This window comes from Nelumbo lutea, chromosome 5 (genome assembly GCF_056320005.1).
Source record: "Nelumbo lutea isolate HS-2025 chromosome 5, American lotus-T2T, whole genome shotgun sequence".
In the NCBI taxonomy this organism is placed as follows: Eukaryota; Viridiplantae; Streptophyta; class Magnoliopsida; order Proteales; family Nelumbonaceae; genus Nelumbo; species Nelumbo lutea.
Genome location: NC_142688.1, coordinates 75700138 through 75723456, shown reverse-complemented (window position 1 = coordinate 75723456; position 23319 = coordinate 75700138). Strand labels below are relative to the sequence as shown.

At 39.2% G+C, this 23319-nt stretch overlaps 1 protein-coding gene across 1 annotated transcript in view; it reads left to right on the top strand.

Moving 5' to 3' along the window:
* LOC148852963 (uncharacterized) overlaps nt 1-23319 on the top strand; it is a 60774-nt gene that overhangs the window by 5341 nt on the left and 32114 nt on the right. Inside the window, exons 5-6 of the mRNA XM_088944209.1 lie at nt 18764-18867; nt 22713-22750. Of these exons, the coding sequence (XP_088800335.1) occupies nt 18764-18867; nt 22713-22750 (142 nt within the window). The remainder of the gene's footprint in view (nt 1-18763; nt 18868-22712; nt 22751-23319) is intronic.

Below are 23319 nucleotides of genomic sequence, written 5' to 3'. Positions count from 1 at the left end.
AGGGGTTTAACGGGCTCGGGAGAAAAGTTGCAATTGGCTCAAGTTTGTGAAGGGAAATGGAATAGAGCGAGGGGAAACAATCTTTGAGGGGTTGAGTACCCACCCAAATATCCTCTCAGAACAGAATAGCATTACGAGAACAAGCATCATACCTGATGAATCTGAGGAAGCGAGGGAGAATACCATGTATTGCCTTCCAAGGTGTAGTAAGGGTAGCTTGGCGAGATATCCCAGAATCCCAACCATTTCCTGCACAACCATGAATGCTTGCCACCACCTCATGCCATAATCTCTCTCTCTCTCTCTCTCTCTCTCTCGGGGCCATCTCCATAGCCACTTCCCTAGAAGGGCTACATTCTTCAGCACTATGTTCCCTATCCCTAAACACCCTTCTTTCTTTGGTTTGTTAACTATCTCCCATCTGATCAAGTGATCCTTTTTCACCTCTCTTGGCTCCCATAGAAAGTCCCTCATTCTCTTCTCCAGTTTCTTAGCCTCCCTTGGAGGAATCCTGAACACTAAAAGGAAGTAGGTTGGAAGGTTGGCAAGTGTAGGTTGGAATCTGGTCTCCCTTCCCTTATGGCCTTTTCATTTGTGCCTCCTTTTTCAACCTTCTTGTCCATTCAGACTCTTTGGGGTGAACTTACTGGTGAAGGAAATTTGTTGTAAACCTATCCCTCCCCTTCTAAAGTACAAGCTTTGTGTTGGGAAGTGTTCCTTGGAAAGATTAACACTTGTGATGTGTTGCAAAAAAGAAGGCTTAACAAGTGCCTCTCTCCTCACATGTGTATTCTTTTCAAGGCTAGTGGTAGGGCCTTTCTTTGTTTATTAATCTCCTGCTCTTTTGTGTCTTGCATTTGGGCTCTCTTTGGTTGCAGATGGGTTCCCCCTTGTTTAACCCCAACTTCCTGAGGCAAAAGAAAAAAAAAGTGGGAGGATTATATGGAGGGCAGTAAGAGAAACCAAAGGATCTTTATTGAAAATAGTAGATATAAGGAGGAACCGATTGAAGTCATAACAGTTAGGAAGATGCATTGGGTAAAAACCTTGGAGCTCTTTCGAGAATTCTCAACCAATGTCGTCAAGGACATGGGCTGAAGTGGCACAAACAGATAGACATAAGGACAATGTGGGAATAGAATGGAAGCCTCCAGCTGCAAATAAGCTGAAGTTGAACTTTGATGGCAGTTTTGTGTGCAATTTGGGAAGGGCAGGCATAGGGAGTTGTATTTAGAAATCCCCAAGGAGTGGTAGTGAATTTGTATTCAGGACCAATTGTCTATGAAGGCTCGGTTAAGGCTGAAATAATAGCTCTATTACAAGGAATGAAACTAGCACTATAGCTTGGTGTTGGGGATCTGGAAATTGAAGGAGATTCACAAGTAGTCATTGGACTCATTTACTGAACCAAGCAAGTCAACTCAGCACCTTGGAACTATAGACATGCTTTCAAGTTTCAACTAAGTTCATCTGGGTATGAAAAACTGCAAATGGGATGGCAGATATATTAGAAAAACAAGGATTTGACAGGCCTCATTTATTTTGGGCAAAATTGTAGTCCAATGTAACTAGGGCTGGTGGGAATGCTCTAATGGTTGTACTAAGTTTCTGATTTAATTAATTAATGAAATTCCTTTGCTGATAAAAAAAGAAAAACAACAACATTCAAGGATATCTTGTGAGGCTGGTTATTGAAGGATTAAAGCTGGATAGCTAAATTTGTTCATAGAGTAAGTAGTCTTAATTCTAGTTGTATCTTTCCTTAGCAATGGATATGGCATTAAATAGAATGGAATGGTGAAACAGGATTCATGTAGCCGACCCCGTATAGTTGGGATAAGTCTTAGATGATGATGATGACTAGTAGCATCTTTCCTTTAGATGGATTGATGTATGTAAATTTAATTTACGTTTAGGGGATGGCTACAAATATTCTAAAAATCGTAATCATATCGTAAATTGTAAAGAGGTTTGAATCGAATCATATCGTAAATCATAAGATTTGTTCTGATTTTTCTAAAAGTTGTCAAACAAATATAAGAATACCTAAACCCCTCAAAAATTAGGAAAAAGAATGACTTTGTACTAATTTTTAGCCTATAGTCATAACATAAATAGATAGTAGTACTATAGTAGTAGACTGCTAGTGAGTCCCACAATTGCTCCACTTTCAAAAAGTCATATTTCAATAGATGCCATTGGTATGATCAAGTTCAACTCCATTTTTAAGCAATAAAAAACTATTTTCTTAATTGTATTGCTATTTGATGTGATCATATAATTATATATATATATGAACTTTACATGGCATCGTGTTCATGTCTTCACTCTTCTTTCCCAAGGCTCAACAAAAAAGAACTAAAAGGTTATCTAATTTTCTAATTCCTAATGTTTCGTCTTTCAGGTTTCAATAATTTAAGCCAAATCATCAATACAAGAACATGATAATCAAGGTTCAAAGTATCGGAAACGCCAAGTGTATTGGAAAGGCAATTTTAAGAAACGTATCGGGATACGCCTTGGATACGCATGCGTATCGGAGAAAAACTAAGATACGCATAGATACGCTAGGAAACACTATAAATACTTGAATAAATTATAAAAATACATCAATAACACTAAATATAAGACCTCAATGAGGTGTATATACATTAAATTAATATATATTAATGGTTTTATGAAGAAATATATTGTAGTTAATTATAATTTCATTAAAAATCCTATGCTTAACTATAATTTATAAATAAAATTCTTAAGTTTTAATGTTTTATGGGATGGGAAAAACCGAACTCTCCTATCCAACCATTAAACATGCATTAGCACAACTTCTAAGTGAAAATATAATCAATATTTATTTATTATTTATTTCCGAAAATTATAAAAAATAAATAAACAATATATAATATATTTAAAAAATAGTTATTAAAGAAGAAATTTCAATTGCTTTATGGATATGATAGATCATTCATAGAATTATAGTATATTCAATCATTGTGATCAATTGATATTTACTTGTTTTTTAATTCTAAAAATATAAAAATAAAAAAGTAATTATTAATTAAGAAATTTCAATTGGTCTATGGATATGATAGATCATCCATAGAATTATAATATATTCAATTATTGTGATCAAATGATAAAATATAATTAATTATTATTTATTTTTTAATTCTGAAAATGTAAAAAATAAAAAAATACTAGAGAAGAAATTCAATTGCTCCATAGATCTAAAACATATTTAGTCTTTATAGGCAGAAAAAAATTAAAATTTCAAAATTTTTATTAATTTATATTTTCCCCAAATATCTTCATGAAATTTCCATAAATTTATTAATAACACAAAAATTATGATTTTGAATGTAAGAAATGTAGATCAACATAAATTTAAAATTCAAGAAAAAAAGAAATTAGAAGATATTATAAAAAATTGAAAAAACTTACCTATTTTTGCCATCTTTTTTCAAAATTTGAAAAATTACATTTCCAATTCCCAAATCCCCTTCACCTTTTAATTGCTTCACCTTCTCCCACCTAATCAAATGATCATTTTTCCCTTCCCCAGGCTCCCACAAAAAATCCCTCATAATTTTCTCAATTATTCTTATCACGGCTTGGGGCATTCTAAAAACTGACATGTAGTAGACTGGAAGATTTTTCCAAGTGGGATTTGATCAATGTGATTCTCCCTCCAAAAGAAATATAATTCCTCTTCCAACTTGCCAATGTTTTTTCAAACGTTTCAACTATTAGGTTCTAAAAACTGACCGATTGAGGGTTTCCACCAAGGGGTAATCCCAGATATCACAAAGGCCAATCTCCAGTCTCACAACCCATCAATGCAGCCAAATCTCTCAACTCACTCTCTTCTAAATTGATGCCAACCACTAGACTCTTAGACCAATTGATTCTCAAGTTGGAGATCCTTTCAAACAAGTTTGACAACTAATTTCAGGTTTTCCACATCTTCACTGCTCTTCCCTTCATAGAAAATCAAGGTATCATCTGCAAAATGCAAATGTGAGACCAAAATTCTCTCTCTCCTAACTGACCAGCCTTTGATTAGTTGCATAGAGTTAGATTTTGAAATCAGTTTACTCAAGACCATAGCTACCAAAGTAAAAGGAAAGGGAGAGAGTGGATCTCCTTCTCCTTGTCTAAGGCCTCTAGCCCCTTCAATGCAATTAGTTGCAGTTCCATTCATTAGAACGGAATAGTGACTTGTTTGCATGCATCCCATAGTTTTTAAGGCACTAAGGCGAGGCTAGGCGACAGGGGGCGCCTTGTCACCTAGTTGCCTAGGCGATGGATTTTTTTTTTTGTAGTAAAACCATATATCCAAGGTGGAAGAAGGAAGAAGGTATGCTGCTGAAAGAACAGTTCACTTGCTTCCTTGAAGGGATTCCTTCAACGTAATTAGCTTCAGGGATTCCTGGAGGGAGCGAAGAGAACATTAAGAACAACAGAATGGAAATGTAGTCTTGTGGAAGAAGGAAGAAGGTATGCTGCTGAAAGAAGAGAAAACAACAAGGGAAGATTTGTGGGTATCTATGAATATTATGGAAATGGTATGAAACAGTTCACTTGCTTCCTTGAAGGGAGAGAAACATCGGGTTGGGATAAGCTAATACAAGCAATGTAGGATTTTCTGGTGTTAGTGTATGAAAGACGAAGTTCTCCAATCAGAAAGGAAGAGGGTCAGAAGAAGCTTGAAGAGAAGATGGAATTAACAGACTGGAAGGAAACACAAAATAAGGGAACCAACACAGACAAGGATGTTCAGATTGATGCAAGGTTAGGGTCAATGAGAATGTGGATCAATAAAGGCAAAACAGAATGGGAGAACAAATTAGTGTCATCCATGAGTAAGGATGTTACAGATTGGAAAGCCCTGGGTGAAGAGATTCAACAAATTTTGAAGGTATTAGAAAGACTGCAGATTATTCCTATTGATGGCAGAAGGCTGTGATCCTATTGTGGGAACTCGAAGCAGCAGGTCAGAAATTCAATGGGCAGATCTGAAACTTTTGCTCAGGCTTTAATGGGGGAGTAAATTCTGGTGGGCCTTCGAATGGTTTGGCCCAGTCACTAGAAAACTTAAATAGGTTGGCCCAGTCACAAGAAAACTTAAATAGGTTGGCCCAGTCACATGATAACCTAAAGAGGCACGTGACTTTAGTAGAGAATGGGGGGCTGCTGTGCTGAAAAGGCCTGGCTCTTTAAGAGCTGTTGGACAAATTAAGCCTAGCCCATTAAGAAGGACGTCATGTGATCAGTTAAGTGATCATGTGACTACAAAAAGAGGTCGACCTTTGGTGGACCATTGTTTGGGTGTATCATCGTCCCAAACTGTTGTAGCAGCGGCGAATTTTACCTCCAGACGCAACTCTCCAGCTGCAGGCTCGATGAGAAGCTCTAGTTTGGGGCTTGCTTGGGTGCTGAGGCTGGTTTCCTACTCTACTAGTCCAGAGAAGCTGAATCTCAGGTACAATAGAACAAAGAACAGAGATGAAACTTCAGGTTCAGGGTGGGTAAGTTTGGAAGACAGTAGGAAGGAGAAAACTCTGGAGGTTTTAGCCTTGGAAGTATTCAAAGCAAATGCCACTCTCGACTTGGGGAAGGAGCAGAAGATGGCGTGAAACTACTGTTTGATGAAGATCCTTCTACTACTCTTTCTAGACTCTTAATCCAGCCTGACAAAGGGGAAGGAAGATTAGGTACCACCTCGGGGGAAGTAAAATCTAGAACAAAGAATAGCGGAGTTCTGTGTTCAGAACAAGACCAAATACAGGATTTTAGTAGGGGCTGTAAAGTCAACCCAGAACCTTTAAGTAGAGCTACAAACTGCCCTGTTCCCACGGCTAACTATCTAGAGGGTGATTATGAAGGTAATACCTCTGACTTTAGCCCAATGATTGGGGTTAAAGGGTCGCCAAATCCTCCGGTAATTCCTATCTATTTACAAAAGTCTCCTTTGAACCAGATTTTTGTTGCTACTAATGTTTCTTCTAGTCCTGTGTTTGTTGTGCCTATAGGGGAGACTAACCCAACCATGCAGTCTGCTAATCAGAATGACCAAGTACAGGAAACAGAGGTGATAGGAGAGTTATTTTCGGAAAATGTAGACATGGAAGTCGGGAATAGAATTTGGGAGCTGATTATGGAACTGCTTAGAATTCAGGTGGAGGAAGAGATGGCTGGACAAATTGAATGGGATGAGGAGGGTGACACTCCTAATCCTATTGTTGAAGAGGAAGTAAAGGGTGATGGTAGATTAAATGTAGAAGCTGGGTCAAAAAAACAAAAAGGGGAAAATAAAGAAAAAGGGTCCAAATAGAAAGAAAGAGGAGAAAGAGAAGCTAGAGGAGTCTAGTTCTAAAGGAGCTGGTGTAAAAAAGCAGAGAAAGAAAAAATTAAGTGAGGTGGAAAGGCTAAGATGTGAGGTGGATTATGATAAAGGGAGTGTTGCAAAAAAGGAGAAGAAGCGACGAGTGGTTTGTTTGGTTAAAGGGTATTTTGTCGCGGTCTCCATGAAATTGATAAGCTGGAATGTAAGAGGGTTAGGAAGCTCAAGAAAAAGAGGAGTGATTAGGGATTTGTTGCGAAGAGAAAAACCGGATATTGTGTTGATTCAAGAATCTAAATTGTCTGATATAGATAGGATTTGGTAAGAAGTATTTGGTCAGCAAGAGACATAAGTTGGGCATTCGCACAATCATGGAGAGCTTCAGGGGGAATTATAAATTTGTGGAAAAATGCAGAGATGGAGTGTACTGAGGAGTTAATTGGGAGGTATTCAATGTCCATCAAGTTGAAGAGGAGGATGGATGACTGGGAATGGGTTTTATCTAACGTGTATGGACCCACCTCTTATAAGGAAAGGGAGGGACTTTGGGAGGTGTTAACAGTAGTGAGAGGTCTATGGGAGGGACCCTGGTGTCTGGGAGGAGATTTTATTGTCATAAGATTTTCGAGTGAATCAAACAACCCAAATCACTGGATTATAATGAGTATGAGGAAGTTTAACCTCTTCATAGACAGCTTTGAGTTGCGGGATTTACCTATTCAGAGGGAAATTTATACTTGGTCAAATTTTCAAGAGGTTCCCACTTGTTGTAAGTTGGACATGTTCCTATTCACAACTGACTGGGAAGTGGCTTGGTGGGGCTTAGTAGTTACAGCTCTGCCAAGACCTGTTTCAGACCACTACCCAATAAGTTTGACCCAAGAGAGATTGGGGGGTGGCCCCTGCCCTCTTAGGTTTGAGAATATGTGGCTTTTGCACCTTGAATTCTTGCCAAAGGTGAAGGAGTGGTGGGAGGAAGATCAAGTGGACTTCGGAGGGAAGGGTTATAGATTTTATAAGAAATTGCAATTGTTGAAAGCAAGAATTAAGTTGTAGAATAAAGAGAGTTTTGGAAAGATTAAAGAAAGAAACAAGGAAATTCTAGGTAGAATAGAGGAGCTAGATGGTGAGGAAGCTGAGAGAAGTTTGAGTTCAGAAGAGAGGAGAGAGAGATGGGGATTGAAGAAGGAGTTGGAAGACATCCTAAGAAAAGAGGCGGTTACTTGGAGACAAAAATCTAGATGTCAATGGCTCAGGGAAGGGGATGGCAATACTAGTTTTTTCCATATGTTGGAAAATGGGAGGAGGAAAAACTTAGTGTTGAAATTGGAATGGAATGGGCAAGTATTAATGAGAGATGAGGACATAGCCCAAGCCTTTGTGAATCATTTCAAAACACTCTATGAGAGTCCAAGGAGGTCTGGAGAAAACTTAGAGGACCTAGACTGGAGGGTTTCAAAAATGCAGTCTTCTCGATGGCTAGATGTAAAGCCCCATGACTTGATGGTTTTACGATGGCTTTCTATCAAGATTGTTGGGAAATAATTGAGGGTGACTTGATGGAGGTGTTTGATGAGTTCTATGAGAGGGGCAAATTTAACTCAGGTGCAAATGCAACCTTCATCGCTTTGATACCAAAGAAAGTGGATGCAATCCAGCCGAAGGATTTTAGGTCCATAAGTTTGATAGGTAGCATGTACAAAATCATTTCCAAGGTTTTAGCCCTAAGAATAAAATATGTTCTTCCCTCGATGATTTCTCCAAATCAAGGGGCTTTTGTATTTGGGAGACAAATAATTTATCAAATCCTTATTGCCAATGAAGGTGTAGAGGTTAGAAGAAGGAATAACAAAAGGGACTGGTGTGCAAGTTGGATTTAGAGAGAGCCTATGACATGGTGGATTGGGAGTTTCTATTGGAGATTCTTAACCGTAGGGGTTTTGTAGAGAGATGGTGTAAATGGGTGAAGGGCTGCATTACTTCATGTAATTTTTCAATTTTGGTAAATGGAGCAACAAGAGATTTTTTTCTTGCCAAAAGGGGCCTAAGACAAGGAGATCCTCTATCTCTATTCCTCTTTACTCTGGTAACTGATGTGTTGAGTGAGTTGATCATAAGGGATGATGCCAACAATATGATTAGAGGCTGGAGAGTTGGAAAGGATGAAGTGGTGGTTAGACATTTACAATTTGCAAATGACATTATTATGTTTTGTGAAGGGAAATCAAAAGAACTCATGAACCTAAAAAGGATCTTCCATAAATTCGAGAGGATCTCTAGCCTAAAGATTAATTGGGGCAAGAGTTGTGTGGTAGGAGTAAACTTAGGGAGTGAAGAGGTGATTCAATTAGCTGGAATATTGGGGGTGTGAGGTAGGAGATTGGCCATTACAATATCTGGGAGTACCTTTGGGAGGAAATCCTAATGTGGATAGTTTTTGGTATCCAGTGATTGAGAGATTTACAAAGAGTCTTGTGAATTGGAAGATAAACTACATTTCTTTGAGAGGTAGGATAACCTTGATAAAGTCAATGTTGGCTAATTTACCAGTGTACTTCCTATCTACCTTTGGGATATCGGTGAAAGTAGCAAACCAGCTAGAGAAGATTATAAGGGACTTCCTTTGGGAACCAAGAGACACCAAAAGAGACCACCTAGTGAAGTGGGAGGTGGTTTCTAGAAGTAGAGATGAAGGGGGACTAGGAATAGGGAATCTTAGGCTAAGAAATACAACATTATTGGGGAAATGATCGTGGAGATTGCCTTTGGGACAAGACAGACTTTGGCCTAGAGTGATTATTAGCATTCATGGATTGGCAGACAATGGTTGGGATGTAGGAGTCGACCCAGGGCTTCCCGGTGCTCTCCTTGGAAAGCTATTCATGGTATTTTACCTTCATTCTTTTCTTATGTCAAATTTGATGCTTGTGCAAGAAATAAGGTCATGTTTTGGGAAGATGCTTGGGTTGGAGACATTCCCCTCAATGAAAGGTTCCCTGTTATTATTTATTCACTTTCTGAAAATAAAAGAAAAGTGTTTTCTTCAGTTTTTACTGATAACTCTTGGGACTTGGGTTTGAGGAGAGGTCTAAGGGAGTCGGAAATGACAATGGTGGATGAATTAATTAATCTTGTGTGGACAGTAGAATTTGGAAACCTTCCCCTTCTGGTGTGTTCACATGCTCTTCCTTTTTTGATATCCTCATTTTTTTTGATCAGTAACAGAAAACTTTCATTAATTAATTTATAAGACAATTAAGATACACAGGTGGGGGAGGTAAACCCTCTTACCACCCCCAACATTAATTACATAGTAGCCCAAAACAAATGATTTCTTCCCACCTGCTGTTTGGCCAAAGTATCTGCAAATGAATTAGCACATCTTTTAACCCACTGAACCTGCACATCCATTGTCTTTTTTCATTAATGTAAGCCCATAACCCGTCGTTTGCCTTCTCTACCCAACCAATTACCACTTGTGTATCACCTTCAATAATCAACTTATTTATTTTCAACTCTTTAGCCCTTTTCACCCCCTCTAGGAGATCCTGAATCTCTGCTCTCAAAGAGTCTCCAAATCCAATGGGTCTAGAAAAAAAGAGCTATCACTGAACCTGTCTCTGTTCTAAACACACCAGCAATCTCTGATGGCCCTTGGTTTCCTTCACTGCTTCCATCAAAGTTGAGTTTGATAAAGTCTTCCATCGGAGGGGTCCACATCGGACATATATTAAGTTTACTGGGAGCCGAGACAACTATCTCCTGCCAATTATTCATGATGGTCTCTATTGAAACATCTTCAAAGATATTCATTGTTTTTACCCATTGTTCTACCCTCAATGAAACTACTTCTATAATTGTGTCCCTAGTTCTTTCTCTTTCAGCGAATATCCTTTGGGTCCTTACCTCCCAAATTGTCCAACAAATTGCTGCCTTAGTGCACCTCCACAAGATTTTTCCCCTCTTTTTGATTCAGCGATCAATTGCATAGGTGAAGAGGATATGAGTGCACAATGGAGGAGTCCACCTGCAACCAAATAAAGAGAGAAACCACTCCCAAATAGAAGAAATTAAAGGGCAAGATATAAGTAAATGAGAACAAGACTCACCATCAGCTTTACAAAGGGTACACCAGTCTGGGGATAAGCACCATAAAGGCTTCTCTCTTTGGAGAAGATTGCAGGTTTTGATATCCTCATTCAATCATCAAACCCTGTAAGGAGCTTTCCTTCAAAGGAGATTTGGTGTCAGCTTGTACCCCCAAAAGTTTAGGCTTTTTGTTGGGAGGTGGTTATCTAAAAAATCAATAATCTAGATATGTTGCAAAGAAAAAGGCCAAATGTTTTCCTATCACCCCATGTTTGTAGCCTCTGCTTGGGATTTGGTGAGACGATCACACACCTATTGATTTCTTGTCCTTTTGTATGTTTTATTTGGACGTGGTTCTCTTCTATCTTTGGTTGTAGGTGGACACCTCCCCCAGATGTGGCAAGCCTTTTTGATCCAAGCCTTTTCAGGCAATCGAAGAGGTGTGGAAGATTAATGTGGAGAGCCACAAGAGCAGCTATCTTATGGTCAGTTCGGGAAGAAAGGAATAATGGAATCTTTAAAGGTGTGGAGAAATCCAAGGAGGCAATTGTCGAAGGAATAATTGTTATGACTATTCATTGGTTGAAAACATTGGATTTGTTTAAAGACTCCTCAGCTGAAGACATTTACAGGAATTGGGAAGTGGTGGCTTCTACAACTTCCATGAAACCTATTGTGCAGGAATTGTGGTCCCCACCAACACAACAAAGAGTGAAATTGAACTTTGATAGGAGTTCAAGAGGTAACCCGGGCCCTTCAGGTATAGGAGGAGTTTTCAGAGATGAGAATGGCAGAATTGTGGCTTTGTTCTCAGGACCAATAGGAGTGGGGGACTCATTGAGAGCGGAGGTGATGACCTTGCTTCAAGGTGTAAGATATGCAAAACAGTTGGGGTTACACCAAATTGAGATTGAGGGAGACTCTAAATTGTTGATTGAGTGGCTGCAATCTGGTAAGTTGGGAGCCTGGATTTATAGACAACCCATAAGGGAAATCCACAATATAACAAGGGAGATCGGTGCATGCTTCAAATGGACAAGGAGATCAGCTAATGGTTTAGCTGACATGTTGGCTAAACAAGGGATTGTGAGGGAGAGTATGTTCTGGGCAGTTTTGTAAGAAAAGATAACTGGGGGCTCAACACCTACTTAGGGGTTGGTAGGTGTACTTAAATCTGGAAAGTTATTTAATGAAGTTACCGTTTCCAATAAGAAAAATAAAAAAATATAGGGGCTGAGTCCCTACTTTTGTTATAGGAAAAGAAGAAAAGAAAAGGTGGAAGAAGAAGATCTATAAGAAGAAAATGTGTTGATTAGACAAATTTTTAAGTTCTTCCCTTGCTTATTGGTTCAAGTTCTAAAATCTTTGAGGATTCAATCAAGGATCAAAACTTCGATACGATACACCCCGTATTGGGTGTATTGTATTGTATCTTTGGTGCCCCAATACACATGTTTGCAAGTGTTTTCGGGAACCAATTTTTTTTTTTATATATATATCCTTACGCCTCAACCCAGGCGTGCGCCTTTTGAAAAGTTGGCACTTTTTTGCTTTTTTTTGAACATAACGGCTGGGCTAGGGGCTCCGAGAACCCCCAATTTGGTTATGTTGTTCGTTCATTCATTCTAATAAAATGTCTTCTTAAAAAGCAATTAAAACTATATAATCATTATTTTTTGTGTGAAAACTAAGAATTTAAGACCTAATGTGGATTTGTTTGGGCTTGCCTCGAGGGGCGTGGCACAAAGTCGGCTCGTAGAATCAGGAATGTAATATGTTTTACATTACGTTAGTTATGTGAAGTACTGCAATTGAGTGAAAAAAGAGATTAGAGGTTTTACATGCTTGAAAATGTTTTATATGTTTGGTTTTATTTTTAAATTCTCATTTGAGTATGCTTTACATCTGATGTTTATGTATTTTAATTTTAGATAATAGGTTTTTTAAAACATTATTTTTAAATTTTAGTTTATATTTTTTATTAATATTATGTTTAATATTTTTTGAATTTTTGGCATTTTTTTTTATTTTTAGCATTTTTTTATTTTCGCACCTTGCTTCTAAAAGGTGTGTGGCTCGCCTTGCCCCTCAGGCGCAATGTGACCCCTATGCCTTTTTTGCGCCTTGCGCTTTGAAAACATTGATTTGCTTTCACCATAAGTCCCCAAAACCACACCTTCTCATTATAGTGATAAAAAAGTCCCAGTCCACAAGATCATAGGCTTTTTCCAAGTCCAACTTGATTGCCACTCCCTTCCTCTTTAACCTTTTTTGAGCCTCCACACACTCAATTGCAATTATAATTTGATCAATAATTTGTCTATCTTGGATGAATGCCCCTTGGTATTGGGAGATGAGAGAGGGGAGCACCTTTTTAAGCCTAAGAGAAAGTATGTTGGCAATTACCTAATAAATATTGGTCACTAAGTGTAGGTCTGAAGTCTCCTGGCAATTACCTTGCTTCTTTGGGATCAAAGCTAAGAAAGTTGAGTTCATCCCTAGATTGATTACTCCACTTCTATGGAATTCCCTGAACACTTTCATCAAGTCTTTCTTAATCATCTCCCAACAATCTTGATCGAAGGCCATAGTGAAACCATTAGCCCATCTCCCAACAATCTTGATAGAAGGCCATAGTGAAACCATTAGCCTCAGGAGCCTTAGATCTATCCATAGACAAAATGGCTTCATGAACTTCTCTTTCCTCAAACCTCTTCTCCAAGGCTTTCACTTGATTTTCTTCCAAGCTTCCCCCTTCCAATTCTCCCAAACCCCATCTCTCAGTGATTGGTCTACCAAATATTGATCTGAAGTGATCAACAACGGTTTTAGAAATTTCTTCTTAATTTGTAATTTCAGCCCCCTCCTCCCCACACTACTAAAGAAGAAATTGAGTTCTTCCTTTTTTTTGCCATTTGCTAAAGCATGAAAGAACTTAGTGTTGCCATCACCTTCTTTAATCCATCTCTCACTTGATTTTTGCTTCTAGTTAATCTCCTCTCTCAACAAGGTATCCTCTAATTCCTACTTTAGAGGCCATCTTCTTTCTCTATCATGACCTTTTAACACACCTTGGAGCTCTTTCTTGTCAATCTCCTCAATTTGTGCAACCAGGCTGCCTTTTTTCTCTTCCAATCTTCCGAACTTTACCTCATTACATTCTTTAATTTCCCCTTTCAATCTTTGTAGCCTTTTGAGAAACTTTTGCCCTTCACATATAGGTTGTGGCACATGGGGATCCCACCCCTCCTTCACCTTCTTAAAATCCAGATGGGTGAGCCACATGTTCTCAAACCTAAACGGAGAAGGGCCTCCCTCAATGGTTTTTTGAAACAAGTAGATTGGCCTATGATCTGATGTGACTCTGGGTAATGACTTTCCCCTCAAATCCTCCCAATGTTCTTCCCAATCGAGAGACATTAAAAACCTATCCAGTCTTGAGCAAATCAGGTTAGCCTGGAGATTGGACCAAGTGAAATAGGATTGACCTAGTGGGAAGTCTCTTAATTCAAAATCCTAAATAAAGCTGTTGAATTTCCCCATACTCCAGGTAATTCTTTGTCTTCCTCCAATCGATTCATCCACATATCTTATCACATTAAAATCACCTCCTAAACACCAAGGGCCTTTCCATAGACCTCTAACATTTGCCAATTCTTCTCACATCATATTCCTTTCTCTATAGGAATTTGGTCCAGAAACATTGGTTAGGACTCAATCAAAACCATCCTGATTATTCTTCAACACCATTGAGACTGAAAATCTTCCCACTAGCTCTTCACAACAAGAGAACATATCTTCCTTCTAGATTGCTATGATTCCCCTGAAGCACCCCAAGTTGTTGCATAGCACCATTGACAAACTCCTGATCCACTTCCTATCAACCTCCTGAATCTTGGACCCCTGGATCAGAATTATATCTGACTTTTCTTTCTTCAACATCTCCTTAGTCAACCTCCTTATTGTGGCACTTCCTAGCCCCCTAACATTCCAGCTGATGATCTTCATTGAACTAATTGAAAACCCAAAAATACCCTTTCTTCCTAAAAGCCTCATGTCCTCCTCCCCTAGCACTAAACTCTTTTTCCCCTTCAACATCATTAATTAATTTCTCCACTTCATTCATTTTTTTTTCTTTCTTTTTCCACCCCCCTTTTTTCGAACAATCTCCTCATCTGTTTTTTTTTTTTGGGTTAAAACCCATTCTATTGGTGAAATTCATCAGTTGGTCCTCTTCCACGTGCATCTCCCCTCCTGCAAAAACATCTTCCTGCCCACTACTTTTTTTCTTTTCTTTAATCAGATCAGTTTCATTCTTCCTCATATCTCTTTCTTCTTTGCCCTTCTTCCCTCCTCTCTGTACTCTTCCTCCCTCCTATTTCCCCAGGAGAAACTTCCCTCCCTCCAAACAGACTTTGGATCCCCAACCAGAAGTTCCCTTTCCACACTTTCAGCATAGTTATTCAAATCCATGGGCTTAATCATATTAGGGACAGGGAATGAACCATCTGCAAGGGTTACCATCTACCATAGGAGGGAGCAAATCAACAACAATAGGTGTTTCAACGACCACACCACCTTGACTCTGGCCTGGGGTTGCAAGCATCAGGAAAATCCTTTTGGGGAAGACAAATGGCTTCTGTAACCTGATCAGAATTTGGAGCCGTACCCCTTGAAGGTGTTTCCTTTGAAGCTTTACAGATCCTCTGCTCAGTCACCATCTGAACATCCTGCTTCAGTTGTTCACAAGAGTGGAATTTCCTAACCAAGAGGGCACAGGAAGGACCTTGTTGATCCTGGATGTGGTTTAGGACATTCTGAAAGCCTGAGCTTTGTTGGCACCCTTCATCCTCACAAGACTTCTGCAGAGGTTTGTCGAAGGAAGGCCTCTCTATGTTCATAGTATCACTGACCTTATTTGCTGCAAACAAGGCACCAATGCAGTAATCCACTTCAACACCCAAACAGATTTATATTGTTCCATCCACACTCCCAATACTGGAATCTTCATCAAAGGAGCACTCTTCCTTGGAATCACTGCAATCAATCTACTGCCCATCGTCATCTTCATCGCCCTGAATCTCTTTTGGTCTAGCATACCTGGGGTTAGGCTTGTCCTGCCAAGAAGGGTAGCATCTCGCCCACTGCAAATTTGGCAGCCCCTTTTGACAGCTGCTGTCAGGGATTGATGGGGACGATGATACACCCAAATTAGCATCCCCCATTGATTCACTACCACTTCTACACGTGACGTTTAACTTGTCACGTGCATTTACTTTAAAGCTTGACCCGACCCCTTGGTTAAGCCCCAGTCTAGAGTTTTTATTTCCCAAAGACTCCCCCTTTAAGATGTCCACGTAGGACACATGGCCCTCCCTTTGAAATTCAAACTAATTTGAAAACCCGTTTAATAAAGGTAATTTGGAGCCTAAAGTAATCGAGCCCTGCAATTTAGTTTCCTTTGGGGGAAACCCAATTTCTGGCGTACGAAGCTTCCTGTCTTGTTGTGCCATGTGGCCTTTGTCTTGCCATGTGAGCATCGTCTTCTCTCCTTGCACACTCCCAGAGTGTCAATTCAACTTCCTACACAACCCATACTTGTCTCCACCTTCCGTTGGAGAAAACTTCAAGCAATCTTGGTATCTTCTCCGACTTAGCATCTTGAATACTAGGCCTGTAAATGGGTCGAATTCGAATCGAATCAGGCTAGATTCGAATTCGAAACCGATTATCAAAAACAACATTTGAATTCGATTCGCTATTCGATGGATATCGAATGTTTAAATTTGAATTCGAATTTGATTATTAAATCGAATATTCGATTCGATTCGAGTTTGACCAGTATGAGGCCTAGACTGAGTTTGCAAAGAAAAACAAGTGATTAGCTTGAGAAAAGAGGTAGGAGATTGACAGCGGCAATCGTGGGTTTCCGGGGGTGCGAATGCAATGGTAGTGAGCAGTGTTGGCCGGTGATGCTGGACTGTTGCAACACGATGACTGGTGATGCTAGATGGTTGAGGGCCTTGAGGCGTTGAGCTTGAGCTTGAGCAGCGATGAAGGAAATGGTAGTGGCCGGTGACTGGTGCTCGATTGCTATCACTGATGCTGCCGTATGTGTTTACAACTTGCAAAGATTGGGAATAAAAAAACCTGAGGGAGAGGAAGAGAAGAGGACTGCTGCTACTGTGCGAATAGAAAAGACGGAGGGAGAGAGAGAGGAAGGGAAGAGGAGGAAGAAATTAAATTGTAGGTGTTTATCGAGAATGACAGTAGGTGATATAATTGTAGCTGTCAACTTTTTTTTTGATGGACTCGACATGATCCCTCTTTATGACTTTAACCTTTATATTTTATTATATTTGGTAATATATATTAAATGTATATAATTAATCGAATTCAAATTTTTATTGAATCGGATCAACACGAATTCGATAATCTAATCGATAAAATGTATAAATTCGAATTCGACCGTTAAATTTATCGAAACATTCGAATTTGATTCAATTACGTCGGATATCGAATTTGGAATCAAATTATCGGATACCTTTTACACCCCTATTGAATACATAAGGTTGCTGCACGAAGGTTAGAGAGATCCATCTCTTGTAAAGAAACACCCAGTGTAGCAATCTGGAGAAAGACCTCCTTTGCCCAAAGATTGAATGGAAGTCCCAATACTTCCAAACTGATGGTATCACCGTTGACCTCCAACTAATTCCAGGAAGGGCACCAGTTCTCCACCACTGTTGTCTCTTATCTTGTGTTAATTCGAATTAAATTTTCTACATTATTTGCCATATCGCTGCCGTGTCACCAAAGGGGTGAAGGATTGCCTTTTCCGTTGCCGGCAAAACTTTGACTATGTTCTGTAACACTCCATCCCAGTCCAACACTTTTTTAGTTAACATGATCACCTTCCTTCTCCAATCCTCCAGACTCCCTTCGGCTACCATTCTTGAACAGATGGCGTTTCCGCATATACCTCCCAAGTCCAGCAGCTTCTCCTTGACACCAATGTTTCCAGAGGACTGTTGCAGATCTGGTGATTCCGTTGGTTTAACACTGTGTGTGTGTTGTCCCTCCAACCAAAGTTGTTCAAATTCATCAAAAGTCTTTGCCACCTTCAACTACCCCTGTTTTCCTTTCCTGGTGGGAAAGCAAATAACCTGCCTTTTACCCAAGCCAAAAAATTCAATCAACAGAATAAACTCTCCTTTATCATTTTTCGTTTTCCACTAAAAACTTCTTCCTCTGCAAACTAAGTTCTCCCTTCCACATTGTCTCTGTGATGGTCAACAGATTACCATCGAGGAAACCTTTAAACCATCCTGCCGCCTCCCTGTTTAAGACCACCACAACTCTTTTGTCTTCTCTGATTTTGAGTGTTGAGCCTCCACCAATTTCTTCAAACAAGAAACTTTTCTTCTCCACATCCAGGATCTTCCTCCACGTATTCGCCGGGACAAAATTCTCCTCCATCCTCTTCTTGTTGTTTGCCGGAAGTTCAGTTCATGAACTTCTTGTCATGGAAGATTACTATGAAATCAACTAAATCAATTATTGCAACTTCACATTCTAGGAATATAGAGTTCTTTAGTGTTTCGGTGCAATATCATTGCCTCCAACCATTTATAAACAAAAGGTAACCTAGCAAGAAGAACAACCAACTTAAAAATTAAACTAGGACACATAGATAAAATGAAACATCTTACAAAATGAAGAGAACATAATGAGGCAAAAATAAGATGGAAAAAAATGTGGATGAGCCCTTGTTTTGCATCAGCAAAAGAGGATGAAGCCCGCCTTTTTATACAATAAATACTGTGAGATTGGGGGTTAACGGTTTTAGAACTCATCCTCATTAGACTAACTTTCAATTATCAGGCTGAAAAAAGTATCAGTGGTTCAAAACACACGATATACAATTTTTTGGTATCACACTTGTTGATATTTTAAACCTTGGCTAGTTTATCAAGTAAGGATAATTACTTCTTGAAGCATCATGAATTTGTTAATGGGTAGATGACCATTGGCATGGTACATCAATTTTTTGTTTACTCTGATGTTTGCACTATTTGTCTTATTATCAAGTGTTAATTAGATGCTTGGACTATTCCTTTTTATCACCACATGTTCCTGTTGTTTTTTCTATCTTTTCTTTATTAGGCTTCAATGCCTGTGTATGCTTTTTCTTATATTTTAATACATTTTATTTTTTTTATCAAGAAAAAAAATCTCCATGTATTTCAATCATCTTCCTTAATTAATTTTCTGTTTTCTTTTTTTCTAATTATGTTATGTATCCCTGAAGATATTTGTTCGTTATTGCAGGTGAACGAAGAAACACAAGATGATTCTAAAGATGATGGGCCTACAGAATGGGTTTCATTTTGGAAGCCAAATATTACAATCAATTTGGTCGATGACTTTACAGGGTATATTCGATTACAATGTTCAGTTTTGTTCTTCATTGGATTTAGGAACTTATAATTAGCAAGGATATATGTTTAACATGATAGACTAGCAGTCACTGGTGTCATATATATATGTCTCAGTCTTGAAGAGATCCTCATGTGGCTAACCCAGTAGTTGGAACTGTCTTCCAATGAGCATGGAAGCATTCTGCATTGTCCTCAATGATAATTGGGATTCTGCCATTGCAATGTTTTTATCCAACATTGGGACTGTAATTACTATGGGATTTTTTATTGTTTACATGTATGGCAAATGGAGAAGAGAGACTGTGCTGATCCTTGTCTGGTTGGTAACAGAACCATTTACTATAGAAAGGGGATTGTGTGAGCTGAATCCAAAGAAAGAAAGAGCCTGAAATTTAAGCCAAAGCAGCCCATCTACGGTTGTTAGGATTCAACTATATAGAGTTTTTCTTTTTTGATGGATCAGAGTTAGCCTTGATATTATGACATTGTCAAACTTTGAATGGTTGAACCACAGTCTCAATGTTTTTTATTTTTTCGTAAGTAACCATAGCCTCTATGTTGGGAACCTTAGCTTTAACCACAGGACTATCAGTGTAGTGCTTGATTCTAATTACAATTAGGTTGACAGAGATGTGTTTGAATAAATCCACACCATTTTTTGCATAGTATGGTTCTTGCAAACAATAATTTTTTTTTTCAAGGATTTTCCCAATAATTACTTTTTCTATGGTTACCAACTTACTGTTTGTGGTCGATATTCTTGCTTTCCTTGGGGAATCCCATGGGTGGTTTGTTGTCGAGGGTATTTTTTTCTGTGTCATTGTGTGATTCTGCTGTTTCCGTGGAATTATACTTCTCAGGCTCTCTGTGATCACTAGAATCCAAGCACTTGTGACTGTACACCACTCTCTTGAAGGGATACAAGGGGCAGGTTTCTACTTTCAAGGGCTAGCATAGTTGAAAGGGTGCTAGGCGCATTTATCACACTGTACACCATTCCAAGTTCACCCTTTTCCTGTTGTGCCCCAATTTTTTGTAAGGAGGTTAATGGATGATGAAGGTAGTTACTCTGAGGATTAAAGTGTTGGGAGTGTTGATCTAAATCTAAGTGGCAAGATGGGTTAGGATACACAAAACACCCTCAATGCAGAGCTGTTTTTCTTAGAGGATGATGGAAAGGAAGATAAAACTGATCAGGGAGAAAGCTGAATTGAAGCTCTACAATACACACTGGTTGTGGAGAGCAGTAGGGAGAAAGCTGATCAGATGGGGCGGGGGGCGGGGAACAAGGTCAAATCTTGAATGAATGCAGGGTGTATGCAAAGAGATAGACAAGGAAAGCCAAATGCCTAGTAGGGAGATATCAAGTGAGGATGAGCAACCACACTCCAAGGGCTGTTTGAGTGTCAATGACCTCATGAAGTACCTAATAAGCAATTGTTTTTTGATAGGTAATGGAATTTTATTAAGACCAAAATCTTACATCAAAGTATAACAATACAAGCAGCCCAACAGAGGTGTGAGGTGTGGCCCCCATAACAGAAACAATATTACAATTCAACCAGAAACTGGTTGGTGGAGAGTATCCATGGCTGTTCTGAAACTGGTTGGGTTTCTGGAGTATCTCGACAGGCTCGAATCACTACACCTTGGAAGGCAATCTCTAGTGTTCTTCCAAAATTCCTCCAGTCAGTAAGGTATGATGTTTGCTCAGGTACTTCGGTGCTTTTTGGGAAGATGTCTGGGTGGGCAATCAACCCCGAAAAGATCTTTTTTCCTCCGTTTACTCCATTTCCCTTTATAAGAGAGTGCCTATTTCTAGGTTTCTTTCCCTCCTTGATAACCTTGTTGTCTCCAATTTGGGATTTTGGGTTTCGTAGAGGTCTAAGAGATGAGGAATGTGCTTGCATGTCAGAGCTTTTATCTTTATTGGAGGCTATTTGCTTGGATCCCCTAAAGCCAGGTAGTAGAATCTGGACTTTGGTACCGAGTGGCTACTATACTTGTGTCAAGTTCCTTTGTTCTTCTCCATTCCCTTCCCAGTGAAGGAAATTTGGTCCAGGTCCATTCCCCCAGAATAACTTCTTTTTGTTGGGAAGTATATCACAGTAGGATTAATACTGTGGATAACTTGTATAAGAAGAGACCTTTATTGTACTTGAACCCAAATTGGTACACAATGTGTAAAGTACAAAACGAGGACTGTTACCACTTACTAATATCTTGTTCCTTTGCTACAGATGTGTGGAATTGGGTTTTCTCTTTATTTGGCTGCAGGTAGAACCTGACTCCTAATGTAAATATGCTCTTTGATATGTCAATTCTTGGATGGCCAACGAAGAGAGGGAAGCTTATGTGGAAATGCATGAGAGCAGCCACGGTATGGACCATCTGGGAAGAAGAAAAAAAAAGAGTCCTGAGGAAGTTAAGGAATGCATTCTGACCAGAACTATCCTATGGATGAACACCTCAGAACTGTTTGTAGACTTTTCCTGTGAAATATTCAAATGAGTTGGGCAGCGGTGGCATCAATATCTCCAAAGAAGTCCAGATTACAAACAAGGTGGACTCCTCCAAAAGGGGTAATTAAGTTGAATTTTGAGGGCCTTCAAGAATTGGTGGAATCTTGAGGGATAAGAACAACATTCTTATTTCCTTATTCTCTGGCCCAGTAGGGGTGGGTGACTCAACAAGAGCTGAGTTACTAGCCAGCTGTACAAGGTTTACAGATTGCAAGCCAATTTGGAGTGGAAAATCTGGTAGTTGAAGGAGAATCCAGATACTGTCACTTGGGTTTACAGAGATCTGAGTTACTAGCCAGCTGTACAAGGTTTACAGATTGCAAGCCAACTTGGAGTGGAAAATCTGGTAGTTGAAGGAGAACCCGGACACTGCCACTTGGGTTTACAGAGATCTTCTGAGGAAAGTAAAATGGATTACAGGAAGCATGACAGTCAATTTCCAATGGGTCAGCATACCAGCTGATGCTTTGTCAAACTCTTTGGCTAAGTAAGGGGTTTCTCGGGTATCTTTGTATTGGGCTAATTTATAATTTCATAGTGCTTGGTTCTGTACTCCTACCCCTTTGAGGAGGCAGCATCTCGTGCCTCCTTCAATGCTGATTGTACTTCTCTGTCTTCCCTTTTTCTCTCTTTAATAAAATTGCCTAATCATTCATAAAAAAATATTGTAAGAAGCCCAAAGACACTAAGGACCGGTGTTGGTAGCTGAATTCACATCAAAAGCCTAAGAAGTTTAAGACAATAAAAAAGGGAAATAAACATCTTGCTACTAAGGGAGTTGATTGCCCATCTCTTAGTGTTTAGGCTCCTTCACATGATTGCTCCGATGTGAAGGAGAAGTTTAGGAGTTAGGAGATTACTGACTAAACTTGAGAAATGTCTTGTGGTGGGGGGGGACTCATGTAATTTTTCCAATGGCTTAATTACAACACAGTGGGCCCATGGACATATGGAAATGTCTCGAGAGGGGTAAAACATCTGTTGATGGACAGATGGAGTTGAGAATAGACCACAATTGGATTTCAAGATCAGCTGACAGTATGGCTATTGCTTTAGAAAGATGAGGAATTTGCTGTTTGAGGGAATTGAGTGATAAAAGAGGTGAGAATAGCAGGTGCTAGCACAAATCTGTGGTGCTTGGCACATCTTGCATTATCATTTTTTAGCATAAGTAGACACACATGCACAAACATAAACATACATATTTGGCCATTATCATGATATGGTACATACATACACATAAACATATATGGATATTATCCATTCTTGTGAGATGTCTTTTTGATAAAGGTACTAATTGTTGTGAATTCTTTGCAGATATCCCCACAATGCTATTCCACCGAATATTGCTCCTTGTATCCTTTTCTTTTAATGTTAGTGATTTATGGTTAATTGGAAAATGTTACTCTGCCTAGCTTTTATTGCAACTTTTATCTATTTAACATAGGTAAGTGTGCCATGTTCAAACATTCTGACCTCAACAAAATTGGGTAGCCTAAGATATGCCTAGGACATTTGAGGCTGATAGTGCCTTGGCGGTAATCCTGGGGCAAGTATACCCAACAGCCCAAGTTGATTGCATAGTACCAAGTTGCCAACTATTTGATTCTTGTGGCTAAATTGTGGTTCATAAAGTTGATCGCATGGGTAACATTGCTCCAAATTTACATGCCCTGTGTTATAAAATGAAATGGACTAACGATAGGCATGGTAGAAATGGAAATGCTTAGATGGATGAATGGCAAAACTAGAATGGTCAGGGTTAGATATGAAGTAATACAAAGGAACCTAGGAGTAGCCCCAATATTTGATTAGATGAGAGAAAGCAAAATGAGATTGTTTGACAAGCATAGAAGACCATCCACAACAACCATTAGAAGTGATCTGTTACAAGTTGAAGGGGCTAGAAGAGCTAGATGCAGAT